Raw genomic sequence first — 12869 nt, forward strand, 5'->3', positions numbered from 1 at the left:
AGTTTGTGGAAGTTACTGCAGGGCGAGTGCTTGTCTCCTCTGGTAGGCAAAAGTAAATGACGAAATAAATAAATATATATAGAGATTCCGTTTTGCAAACAAGAGCCGTAAGGATAAAGTAGAGCGATGACGTAGGCGCGCAGGTGGGGGCGTGGTTGTAGCACACACCTGGTGGACAGGTAGAGGCGGTGGTGACAGGAAACGGAAATTAGAGTTCGCGAGTAAACCCGGAAAATACCGGAACCGACCCCCTGGAGACTTTCGGGCTCTTTGTGAAGATTTTCAATGTAAGTTTGGAGACGGCAAGATGTGGAAGTCTGGAGAGAGAGCGGGCGGGAGCAGGAGCTCGCCGGAGGGTGGGAGTCGGGCAGGAGAGCTTGGCCAGAAAAGGAGGGGACTGGTGAGGAGAGACCGAGGTGGGTGTCCTGACCTGGAGCTGTTCCTGGGTGAATATTTGGAGGTGTGCTGTGTATTGTACCCAAGCAGCCTGGGCTGTGGTCGGGGTCAGTGTAAAGCCAGCTATCTGTACAGGATAATATAACTACATTAGCAGGCTATGGATACAACAACATGAGCTGTACATATTTATTACAACCCAATTGTGCTGGTTAAGGTGTGAAAATGGCCCAAACATTTTTTTGTGGATCAGGGAATGGGAAATGCTGATTTATTTTTTGCTGTCTGTCTCATTGCTGCTTGGGAAAATGAAACCTATTGCCAATTATATTGAAGCTCCCCACGCATATTACTATTCATCATACAATCTCCTTAGATCTACCAACAAATGAATTGCATCAAGTATGGATTGTGGTTGGATTGTGCCAATATTAAAAAGAGCAGAAGGCTGTTGTTTTCAGAATAGGTAACCATCACATCTCTTTTTTTATGTGATAGTTACCTATTATTTCACTTCTTGTCCAAAGGGAAAACAGAAAATCTACCGAAGCTAGGTGGTCTGATTTTATATTGTTATTGAACAGGGTTTATATAGCGCCAACAAATTAGGCAGCGCTGTACATTAGGGGTTACACAGGAGGAGGAGATGGCCCTGAAGAGCTTACAGTCTAGTAGGTGGGGGAACTCTCACACAATAGGGGGCAGATATGGAGTGGTTGGAAGTAGTGAGGGTTTAAGAGACAGACTTTATACTGCATTTTTGTTTTTTTATGGGGGGGGGGTGGTAGGTAAACTGGTGTCCAATTTGTAAATTACCCAAAAACTCAAATAAATGCAACATTTTTACTTTCTACAGTGTGTAAGGAGATATGTTCTACTAATAGTTTTCAAAGGCTCTAAACTTCTCCCCTTCTGTTAACATCCCAGCTATGTTTTGAAGTGACGTCACTTGCATGCATTGGGTCATTTACAGTACCAGGCAATGTCATGATCTGTCCCATGCCTAGCTGTAATGACATCGTCCTGTATTCAAGGCATAGGCACAGATTGCAAGAGTTTCTTTTCTGCCAACAAGAGATGGCATAAGATGCTCAACAAGCTATGATTACTTTGTTATGCGTGACATCAGTGGAGGGTGGAAGAAGCAAGGAAGAGAATTAAATGACGGGACACTTCAAAAATGTTGATGGTTTCTGCCACAGACTTGGCTATCAATAAAACCTCACTCAAGTTAAAAAGAAATGTCAATCTGGCAACCAGAAATAACTGAATTATTCCATGAATTGGGGTTCTGTGTTTTTTGGTGGAGGCTGTCAGTTCTACTCTAAACTTGTTTCTTATGCATTCCCTGACTTGTAGTTCAGTGTTAGAGATAATATATAAACTATCTAACAGCATGTGGCATTCAGTTTTCTCTAGAATTGCGGTTTTTACTTGAAGTTTTCTTTATCCCTGTGTTTTTTTAAATCTTCCAGGACAGTTAAAAATGGGTAAAACAAAAAAAAATGCATACTGATTGCTTCTAACTTTAAATATCTGACTATTGTTTCTGGCCTTTATATTCAGGACTTATTCGTGAAGAAATGCCTCGACCCCATCCCCAGCAGATGGCTATTCCTCGTAGCCGGGGTTCTCCTCCTACTCACCTGCCTGCTTATCGTCACAGCTCCCCACCACAGATCTCCAGTGTTCCCAGTCCACGACGCAGGAGCCCACCAGAAGACATCACTTTCATTTCAGGGTCTGCTGAAACGCCACCAGAGGAACAATCATGCTGCCCTCCACTCTCCCGCGCCTGGGCTGCATATAAAGCTGTGCTCTGTTATGTGGTGTCCTGCAGCTGTTGCCCACAGAAGGACCCTGAGGTGTATCTTCCCTGTTCGGTGGAGGGCACAGACTGTCCGCCTGTGAATGGGCATCCTGCAAATAGCCCGCGCATCACCCGATTGGGCGAAAGAAAAACAAACCTGGGTAACAGCTTTAGTTACCCAGATCTTAAACTGATGGGGGTACCTGTGTATAATAAACAGCCTGGTGTCGCTGACATAGAAACTGTAAAGGAACCTCCTGCCCCTGTGCCACCTCCAACACTCCATAGTTCTTCTGGGGATTACTACTCTTTGCGGGAGTCTGATCCAGAGCTATCTAGGTTAAGTGGCTCCCTTTCCAGCGCAGAGATTGATGTGCTCATCTGGCATAAACTAACAGAGCTGTTTAGTCTCCATCAAATAGATGAACTGGCAAGGTGTACATCAGATACAGTCTTCCTGGAGAAAAGCAGTAAAATCACAGAGTTAATTAGCAGTCTAACACAGGACTATCAACTAGAAGAACAAGACGCTGAATGTCGGCTCGTGAGAGGGATCATCCGTATTAGTACTCGCAAGGTCCGAAAAGTTGGAGCCTCCAACCGCGGTGGGGAAAAAGGCCATAACAGCCGCAGCGGAGGAAAAGCACCTGACAGTGGCAATGAAAGCATGCAAGAGTCTGGACTTACTAGCCAAGATGGTGGGCATCTTTAAAGGGAAATATGTTTTTTTTTATGCAGAACTTTTGAAATAAGACTCATTTTTGTTCTTTTTTTTTCCCTCTCCTTTCTAACTTTTTTCTTTTTCTTTTCTATTCTTTCTGCTCTGTTATACTTCTTTTCTTTTAGATTTGGATGTGAAAATTTCACAAGAAACGTCCTCAGATGTAATGGCACGTAATATGAGACGATATAGTGCACCAGGTAAATCACGTTTTTTTTTTTTTTTTTTTTTTTTATGTGCTGTGGAGAAAAACTTGTGTCAGGTTTATACTGCCTGTGTCCCTGGAGGTTAACTTAAGATGGATTCATTATGTGTGTAAAACAAATATAATTTATGTATAGTGGGATGGGTTAAAACCAGTGTTAGCTTTGTGTTGCTATTTGTTTCCAGAGTAAAGATTCACATATGTTTCCTGTTGCAGCCATAATGGTCTTTGAAAAAGTGAATAGGGGATATCTTTTCTCCAACAGGAATACAGAAAGCAATAAAAATCTAACCATTCCTTACCTAAAATATGTAAAATTGGACACAGAAACTTGATTTGTACTCTGGCTACAGTTTTGGTATTCCATGGTCTTTTTATGCAGAACTAGGGTTGTTGGTGTTTTAATATATTAATAGTCCTGTGCAGTCATTATGGCCTATAATTGCTTTCTTTTCCTAAAAAGTTGCTCCCCTTGGCACTTGCATATCTTTTGGGCTCATATACATTTCTCCTGGCCATTGTGATTGTGGAATGATGATTGGCCATTGATGACGTTAAAATATTTTTATGAATAGGCTGCTTTAACATAAATACAGTAACATTTTAGGAAACTAAATGACCCAATGTTTTTACCAAAGCATGTGTGTTGTAGGTGTGCTTGGTTCCATTCAGATTGAATTAAGCGGTTTTACCTCTGCAGGTTTCTTTTTGGAAGTGCAGTTTGTTTCTGCATTTTGTGGTTTTCATTCTACTAGGATATTCCTGAGTAGGTTCTGTATTTTAATGTTGGGAGAATGACAGAATCTAGTTGCCAAGGATCAAAGAAGGCTGATGGAGACCATTTCTGTTTCCACTGACTAAAAGGCTTAATGTGATTTGTGCAGGTCGGTTTTAAAAGCCGGAAAAAACTTGACATTGTTTGGTTCTGACTGCAAAGGGAATTCAATTTGTGCTGGTTTGTTTGGTTCACATGCACCTATGTGGAAAGGTCGATATTGCTGTTATGCCTTTTTCCTTTTCATGGAAATGTATTTTCTAACAGTTTAGCATATTTTTACAGTACTTTTAGGAAAACAAGTTTCTTGTTTTCCAAACATATTGACTAAGGTAAAAAATAACCTTTTAGAAACACATTTTTCTGTTCTAAGCTGAAAGTTAGGCTACCATTGTACAGGGTAAAACCATTATGAGGAATTTGAAAAGTTTGAACTAATACATATGGCTGGATGTGGATGTAAAAGGCAAATATGTGTCTGACATTTATGTAAATAGACTGTTTCGAGTCATAACTGTGTGGATAGCCTATGTAGTAGGTGAATGAGTTGACTACAAGTACATAACCTGTATGCACATAAATTTCCCTCAGCCTTAACAAACTTCTCCGATTCAGTCCTATATCCATATGAATAATGATTCTGTCAAGAAACTTGGTCTACGTAATTCAAGGTTGTTAGTTGATCTAAAAATCTGCAACCATGTGTTATTCATTATATTGAAAATTCTTCAAGAAACTAAAAAAAAAATGCTGTCCTATTAAAGTGTTTTAAAGTTAAACAATAATGTTTAGTAATTACAGGCACAAGGACTGTCCTGTGAGTACTTTTAATACTTTTTGAGCTTTTGAACTAAGTGCACCAAGTTACTATGCTGATCACTTCTAGCTCCATGAATAGAGTGTTCGCTTCCATATCGCCCATTAAACCAAAAGGGAGGATTGTATTGCAGGCAAGGTAAAGGGGGGGGGGGCAGAGCCCAGAGCTAACAATTTGCTTGTAAATGACAGTGGAGTGAACATATATGCAAGTAGCTTTTGACTTTAGAACAGGTTTAATGAACCGCTATGGCTTGACACTGATCAGTTCTAAGCTTCTGTTAGCCATTTTGATATTTTCTGACAAAGTTGAAGCTGTTTGAACAAAGAAATAAATTTAGGATGTCAACACATAACAAATATGCTAAAAATGGCAGTAAGGAGTTGTCTGGGTTTTATCTGCAAATGTAAAATGTATTACCAAAGTTTGGGAGTCAGCTGGCCATCTCCATCCCAGGTGTTAGTGCTAAGCCTCCAGATAGGATGATCATATAAGGATCAACAAACAGAGGTCAGCGGTGTCCATGTGCCACCCATAGTTGTAAGTCAAAAGTTGCACATTGAATGTACAGGGTCCTCCAAACTTCCTGTGTAGTACTAGCTTCTTATGATGCCTTCTTTTAGTCTTCTGGTGACACTTTGTTTTCCTGTTCAAATAATATTGTAAGATGTTACCCTGCAACTATCCCACTGAAATATGGTTATTGTAATATATGTGATATATCACTTTTGTGTATAATATACAACCTATTGAATAACCCTTCAGAACACATTTTTCTGCTTATTAACCTGCATTTATTACAGGGGACAGTTTGGGATTTATTTGTGCTCTACCATTATCTTTTAACACTACTAATGAAATCAGTGGTTGCCAGTGATACATTGGTTGTAATTGTTTTATCATTTTGGATTTGCGTTTTTATATAAAACTATATAAATATAATTATTTTTATTTTTTACTGTATTAATCTACAGTTGCATGCTTTTCTTTTTTTTCCCTACAAGAAACAATTGGACAGTTTTCTCTTGTGAGTTCTCTGTGATGCCTGCTATATAATGTAAAAGGTGACATATAATAATAATATGCACAAATCTAGCACATGGTGATTGTGTGTTTCACATATGTCACTTATTTAATGCCGTGTATTGTAGAGCATTGATGTTCGTCACTGGTTGAGGTGGGTTAAGTTGGTCACCTAATGCTTTGTGTCTTCATATAGATAGGTTTAGTCTGGTGAACATTGAGGTTAAATAAGATTGTAGATTAGCGGGTCTAAATGATTAAGTCTAAAATAAATAATTTTCCCTTTATCAGTTTGTAATGTTAACTAGAAAAACAGATATCTGGTTACTTGTAGCCATGCATTTTCTTTCCTCCAGTTGTTATCACTTATGACCACTGTCTTTGTAGATTTTCTGTCAGATTTTGTATGCCAATTATTCCCAGGACCAGCCCTGCCAAAGCTGGATTTCAGTGTTTTTGAAAGATGCGGGACAGTGTTAAACCATGTTACAGCTTCTTATGTTAATCAGAGGCTCTACTGAGGTGAAATATCCCTTCCTGTGTCTGTACATTTGCTGAAATATTACAGAAATTGGATCAGGTAGGGTTGAAAGCTGCATTGTCTTAGTATTGGAGTATCCAATGCCCAAAGTAATGCAATCTGTAGATATGGAAATGCATATATGGTTAAAGCATTGGATCAATTAGACCTTGCAGGAATTGGCTTCTGAGCGTCTAAGGGCCATGTGAATAGTGAGCAGCTTTGGTAAACCCTTTAAAAGCTACTTTCCACTCCAATTTGGGGATAGTAAACATAGAGTTTAGCGGGGATGCTGACTGAAGTTCAGTACTCACAATAGGATTGGTTTAATTTTTCCCAAACTTTAATGTTTTAAAAGAAATCATCAAAATTTCTTTAGGCTTGCTGTAAACATTGATTTTATTTAAGCTGAGGCTTGTGTGAACATGGTCATGGCATACACTATAGCACTTATAATACAAAATGATCAGCTGCTGCACAAATGTCTGCTCTATTCTATTCTAACTAGTACAAGAAAAGTCTGTTTTTGTGCAAGATCTTTATAGTTCCTCTAACTTACATAAATACACAATACACATAATACATAAAAGTAAAATCTATAAATTACTAAATCAGTTACCTGGATCAGAAAATGGATTTGTTAAGTGACCCGCTTGGAATGGTAAATCTAATCATGGTACAAGGAGAAAAAGTGCTTGATTGAAAGTGTAGGGAAGCAAACGCAAGCCAGTAATATATAAAAAAAAAAAAAAAAAAAAAAAAAGCATAATACTCTTTACACTATATCTATTTTAAACAGAGCAGATAAACACGTCTATGTTGTGTTTTTTATGTGCTCTATCATAGGTATGAGCAGAAATACCTATGCAGCAGAAATAAGCAGCTGCAATTTTTTAATCATGGTAAGCACAAACCACCACCCAACAGCTGCTCCAGCAGTATGGCTATTTCATCCCTATTTAATGTACAGCACTGCGTAATATGTTGGTGCTATATAAATACTGTTTATTATTAATATTATTTTTAATAATAATAATAATAATATTAATTTATTTATAACTAAGTTATTTACAACTTGTCCAGGGGCTGCATTTTTTTCTTTTTACTAGGCTTTCATGATTAAACTGCATTAGGGTGAAATGATTCTGGGGAGCAGTTAGTGTCTGGTTGGATGTTAACACAAAGCTTGAAAAGTAAATGGCAGTGGTGTGGCCTATTTTTTTTTTTTTTTTTTTTTTTTTTTTTTAAAGCAGTACTTTATACTTTACACATTTTTTGTTATGCCTTGTAAATGGCTGTTAGGATTAGATAATTTTGCTATTTATTGCATGCAATAAATTTTACTATAGCTGCATGTAACTGCTTAGAATCATATAAAACTAGCCCCGGATGCACAAAGAAAATGTTAGATCTGGTCTAATAATCACTGCATTTATTGCATACTGAAAAGCGAGAATAGGAGAGGGGACAAATTCTGCCCACATTACATTCTAAACTTGGAAACACTTGTATAACTGCCAATATACTGGTCATGTGTTTCTGATATCATTTGAAATATCTGCTCACTTAATTTTGCAAATGCTACCAAATCGTTGAAAAGGGCCACCCACAGCAAATTTGCCAAACTAAAACCAGACAGCATGAATTGCTTAGGCAGAGATGGACACATGTCCCTAAAACTGGAAGATCTGTTATTCATAAGAGTACCGATAGGGAAAAGACCTTTGCAGTGCAGCTTTCCTGACCTTCTCCAAATTGTGTAGTCTGTGAAGGGCATAGAGCAATCAGTATTTCAATCTGGTAATATCGACTTTATTTTATTTCTGTGTTTAATATGGCAAATATTCCTAAACTACCGAAAATCCTAATCCTATGCCGATCCATTGGTTCCAACATTTTTATATTTGTCATTAACTTGGAAAATACTCAAGTTTTGGCTACCCTGACCTTCAAAACCATACTTGTTGCAGGTTACCGTATGATTGTATCCTCTGCTTTGTATATCCTGATATAATACACATATACATATCTAAGGAATGTGTAGGACAAACTGGGCTGTGAAGTACATATGTCCTTCAAAGTTATGGATACAACCCTTAGACAAGCCACTGTTTTGTTCAGAAAATTAGAATTTTACTTAGGGATTTGTGGTAAAAAAATGTCAAAGAACATTTGTACTTGAAATCCATAATGAAGACATGAAGTTTGTTTATTGAAGTTCTCCAACACATATAAAATAAAATTACAAAAAAACAACATTAAAAATATTGACAAAGACAATATTTAAAGACAACAAAGACAGAAAGTAGGATTTTTTGACCAAGACAAAGCTACTCCAACATTAGGTTATGTGCTAACTAAATAGGGCTTGTGGTTGGTGTACAGCAATCTTCAAGTCATGGCTTTGGGTTTCACTAAGCCGTTCTAAGACATTTAAATATTTCCCTTCAAACCGCTCCAGTGAAGCTTTAGGAAAATGTTCAGTGTCATTGTCCTGCTGGAAGGTGAAGCTTCATCCCAAAATGTCTCCAATCTCTGGCAGACAAATGTTTTTTCTCAAAAATTGACCCATATTTGGTGCCATCCATCTATACTTATCTCGGTGAGGGTTACATTATCATCTTTCCCAAAAGATCTTGGGTATGGTGAGTAAGCCTAAATTTTGTGAGGCGACAGTCCTGCTGTGTTCTGAAGCATGTTACAAGATTAGGGCTACTCAGAATCTTGTTTGAAGGATGATTACTTCACTCACAGCAGTACAAAAGCTAGAGAGAAAAGAGCTTCCACTAAATTGTATTTGTCTTGAGTGAAAAGAATGTGTACAGTGGTCACCCAACATTGTTCGTCAATCCAACCTGTAATTATGATGCCAAGTCGAATTTAGGTACTTGAACTGCTTATATAAAAAAAACACATAGGATTATGTAGTAATGTATTAAAAGTGCTCTATTGCTGTTATTGTTACAACTCCTTGTTATGTTCCTCTGTCAGTATTTTAGCTTTTTTCATTTTTGATGTAATGGTTTTTTGACAGTATGCTCATCACCTTCCTTATTCTGTGCAGGATCTCCTTTCCAGAAAGATGACTCCCTGGCAGATACCGAAACGGACTCTTCAGGCACTCCCCTGCTTAAAGTTTATTGTTAATCACTGGGAAAGAATCCTTCTGCTGCAGAAATCTTCTCCTCTGGTGGAGATGAATGTCATGGTTTTCTTCTGGATTTACCACTGAACGTTTTTTAACTCTTTTACACATTGAATACTGTTGGATTCTTCGAAGGGAAGAACTTTTCAGCCTTGTGCACAGTTTGCAATATTGATGTTGGGGATTATGCAACAATGTATCCTTTTCAGACTGGGTTTGGAACTTGTACTATATGTCATTTAAATGGTGATCATTTTTAAAATGTTTGTTCACATTTTGTAGGTCTTTCTTACTGCTTTATTTTGTTTTCCTATCCTACCATGTTACATGAAAAGGTTTTGACTGTTTAAAAGTTGTGACTGATTTACACATGTATATAATGATATAAATATGTAATTAGGTGACCCAGTCTCTAAAATATACAATGTGATGGGATAAAAATGAGCTTGGGGCCATGCTTGTATGTATTTTATGAGTGCCAGCTATTCATCCTGTTTTTGTAGAAAGCGGAGAATGGGATTTTTTTTAACATACTGTAAAGTCTTTATATTTATTGGGTAAGGGGGTACACAGAGAAATGGGTATATGCTCTACCACTAAAAGGCAGAACCTCCTTCAACGCCATCCGTGGAAGTAGCTTGCTGTATAATTAGGTAACAATAAGCCTTTACAAAGGCCTTACAATTACATATAGTAAGATGGGATTAAATGAACCACTGGAAGAATTTTATTGTGTGTAGTTTGGTGGGAGAGACACAAAACCACGGAGATATCTAAACAGTTGAAAACAAGGAAAGCTTTATTTTATAACCTAATGGTCAACTGCCCCCATCTACATTGCCATAGTCACACTGGAGGGCAGGGAGAAAGCTGGGGTAGGGAAGATAGTGACTTTATTTTTGGAAAGTAGCAGTCCTATTGTTTAGATATAATCATGTAAAGTCAGTATTGGTATTCACTGTTTTCAAAAAGGCAATAATTAACTTAATATTCAAACCGTGCCTGAAGATTAAGCATATTTGCTTGCAGAATATGTACTGTTTGATTAATTCTGTCATGAAATGTACCCACCAGTCTCTGCCATTGACTATATTACACTTTTGAGGCATTCCTTGCCAGATTTGATAGTGTGCTTTGGGATCATTATGTCAAAAGAATTCTCACTTTAACACTTTGATATCATGCAGAATTCATAGTTGACTTGATGCTTACAATGCAGCACCAGCTCGTAGCATTTTCAGTTGATGTGAGGTTGTTTTCCTGAGTTACCATCTTTGGTTTGTGTCAAACATATCGACTGTTACTTTAGCCAACTATTCAGGTAGGACTGGTCTTTGCCTTTCTATTCAACATAAAAATGGACAGCAAAGCATTTTTCTTGGCACACTTCCCAAACAGGATTCAATTAAGGCAATCTTTCTGTTCATGTCTGTGACCAACTGTTGTGCAGATCCTGTCTTGAAATGTTGGGGGTCTTGCAGAAAAGTGGAACAAAGCTTGCCATTCCTTGCTCCATTCTGAACTGTGATATCTTTCCCAGCCTTCTTACCAGTTTGGGTCCTTGGTCATTCCTGCATTTGCACATTGCTTAGTTCAAGTCCTGGACTGGTTAGCAGTTATTTGAATTCTTTGCCACTTGTAGATTTGTCAGACTTGAATGCATCCACCACCTAGATTCTGAGAGTCCTAGAGAGCTCCTATTAGCTTGGCATGATGATATTACTTACAATAAAAACAATCAGAACACTTTGCTTGGTTCCAACAGCACATACCATAAGTAATCAGTAATTCTGATCATTGGTGCAATTTGTTGAAGATCACCTTAATCTGTAGATACAGTTTGAATATGTTAATGTTACTGTTGCTAATATGCTAATGTTTACCTGTTCAAATGCATTGAAAATGATCAGCTACTGCCATAGCCTGTCCTTACTTAATGCCATGACAGTAGATTGTGGTTGCTTTTACTTCTTCCAAAATTCAAAGGGCAGTCTTCCTGAGATTGTAGGAGGAAACCACCTCAAGAAGTGATTTGTAGGAATGTACATACAAACTCCTTGTGGATTAAAATGATGACCAGCAGAGCTAGGAGAGACATTATACTTCTTAAAACATAAACAGAAGAAAGGCTAGGCATTAATTTCTGAGTATCCAAGCTCCTGGGGGCAGGGCATATTATAGCCAATTGTTTGTGTTTGACAGTGAATGCTGAAAGAAAACTGGTCCTAACTCCAGATATTCTTTTTTTTAAATCTAGTTCTTTATGGTCAAAAGATGAGTGACAATCAGTGCAGCATTTGGGTATTCATGCAACGGCTTAAACATAAATGTAACCACTTTTTATTACCATGCTGAACATGAAAATGTACAGGTTTAACAAAAGGTACAGGTTCAAACCTCATCCCACAAACCTGCGTAGCTGTTTTAGATCAGTCATTTCAATGCTATGTTATTAGTGACATCAACCTTTGTGTGTGCAGGCTTCAGTATATAAAAGTTGCAGAAAGGTTTAAGCAACTTTTCTGAAGGCTTTATCTCCTGTTTCTTTTAGAGCTTGGCATAGGTACGAATTGTCGTAGAGCAGTATAATCATTTAAATGGGCTTGCCAACATCAAGAAAAGTTGTGCCTTTTGCGATTTTAAAAACACAGTGCATAGCAGTACAAGATGAGTTTGGGGTACCATAATAATGGGTGGCAACAAAAGACACAAAAATCTGAAATGTATAATAATGCATGCAAATGGATGCATTCATCACATCACACTAGTGAAAAAAAGGACTTGGACTTCCAGCTCAAAATTGGGGATGAAAAATACTTAATCAAAATGGAAGTGCCACCCAGCTTGCTTTGATATTTCTTAGGCTGGGTGCCAACAGGTTCCTGGAAGTAATTCAAGTAACCCTTCTAGCACGAGTTTATTTACCCTATAAATAGGGGATGTTTTGTGGTCTCTAAAACAACAGTACCAAATCTAAGGCACTCATAGCAATCTCCAACAGCTAATCTTTTAGTACGTCATAGCAAAACACTAGGAGCATTACCAACATATAAATGTGGATCACTCCATATTGCCTAATTAAATATAATTTCCAGAATGAAAAGCTTGTGTCAAACTCCTGACTAAGCTAGTGACATTTTAATTATGAAAAAAAACTAGATTGCGAATCTAACTACTGACTGAATTGAAAAAGGCAACAAAACCACAAACTGCAGAGAATCAATGATAAACATCTGTTGTGTGCAGCACTAATAGTAAGGGGCCAGGGTTATAAGGGTGACACAGCACCATGCCTGCCATCAAACATTGTTTTTATTAATGTTCAGTTAGCAGATTTTCTTGGAATATTTCCCACTTTTTACATGAGTGGAACAGGGCCAGCAAAATATCTAACTAGGTACGGAAATATTCCTGCGGAGTAAAAAGATGCAACAGAACAAAACACTTTGTATGCCTG

At 37.8% G+C, this 12869-nt stretch overlaps 1 protein-coding gene across 2 annotated transcripts; it reads left to right on the top strand.

Moving 5' to 3' along the window:
- Positions 1-134: 134 nt before the first annotated feature.
- Positions 135-12462, top strand: KDF1 (keratinocyte differentiation factor 1). 2 transcript variants are annotated; one of them, XM_072421383.1, is made up of 4 exons: positions 135-287; positions 1963-2904; positions 3053-3127; positions 9332-12462. In XM_072421383.1, the coding sequence occupies exons 2-4, from the start codon at positions 1980-1982 to the stop codon at positions 9412-9414; spliced, it is 1083 nt and encodes a 360-aa protein (XP_072277484.1). In that variant the 5' UTR covers positions 135-287; positions 1963-1979; the 3' UTR covers positions 9415-12462. The 2 variants fall into 2 exon arrangements, with proteins under 2 accessions (XP_072277484.1, XP_072277476.1); XM_072421375.1 differs by lacking the exon at positions 135-287 and adding an exon at positions 301-416.
- The last annotated feature ends 407 nt before the right edge of the window (positions 12463-12869 follow it).

Source organism: Pyxicephalus adspersus, chromosome 1, assembly GCF_032062135.1.
Source record: "Pyxicephalus adspersus chromosome 1, UCB_Pads_2.0, whole genome shotgun sequence".
NCBI lineage: Eukaryota > Metazoa > Chordata > Amphibia > Anura > Pyxicephalidae > Pyxicephalus > Pyxicephalus adspersus.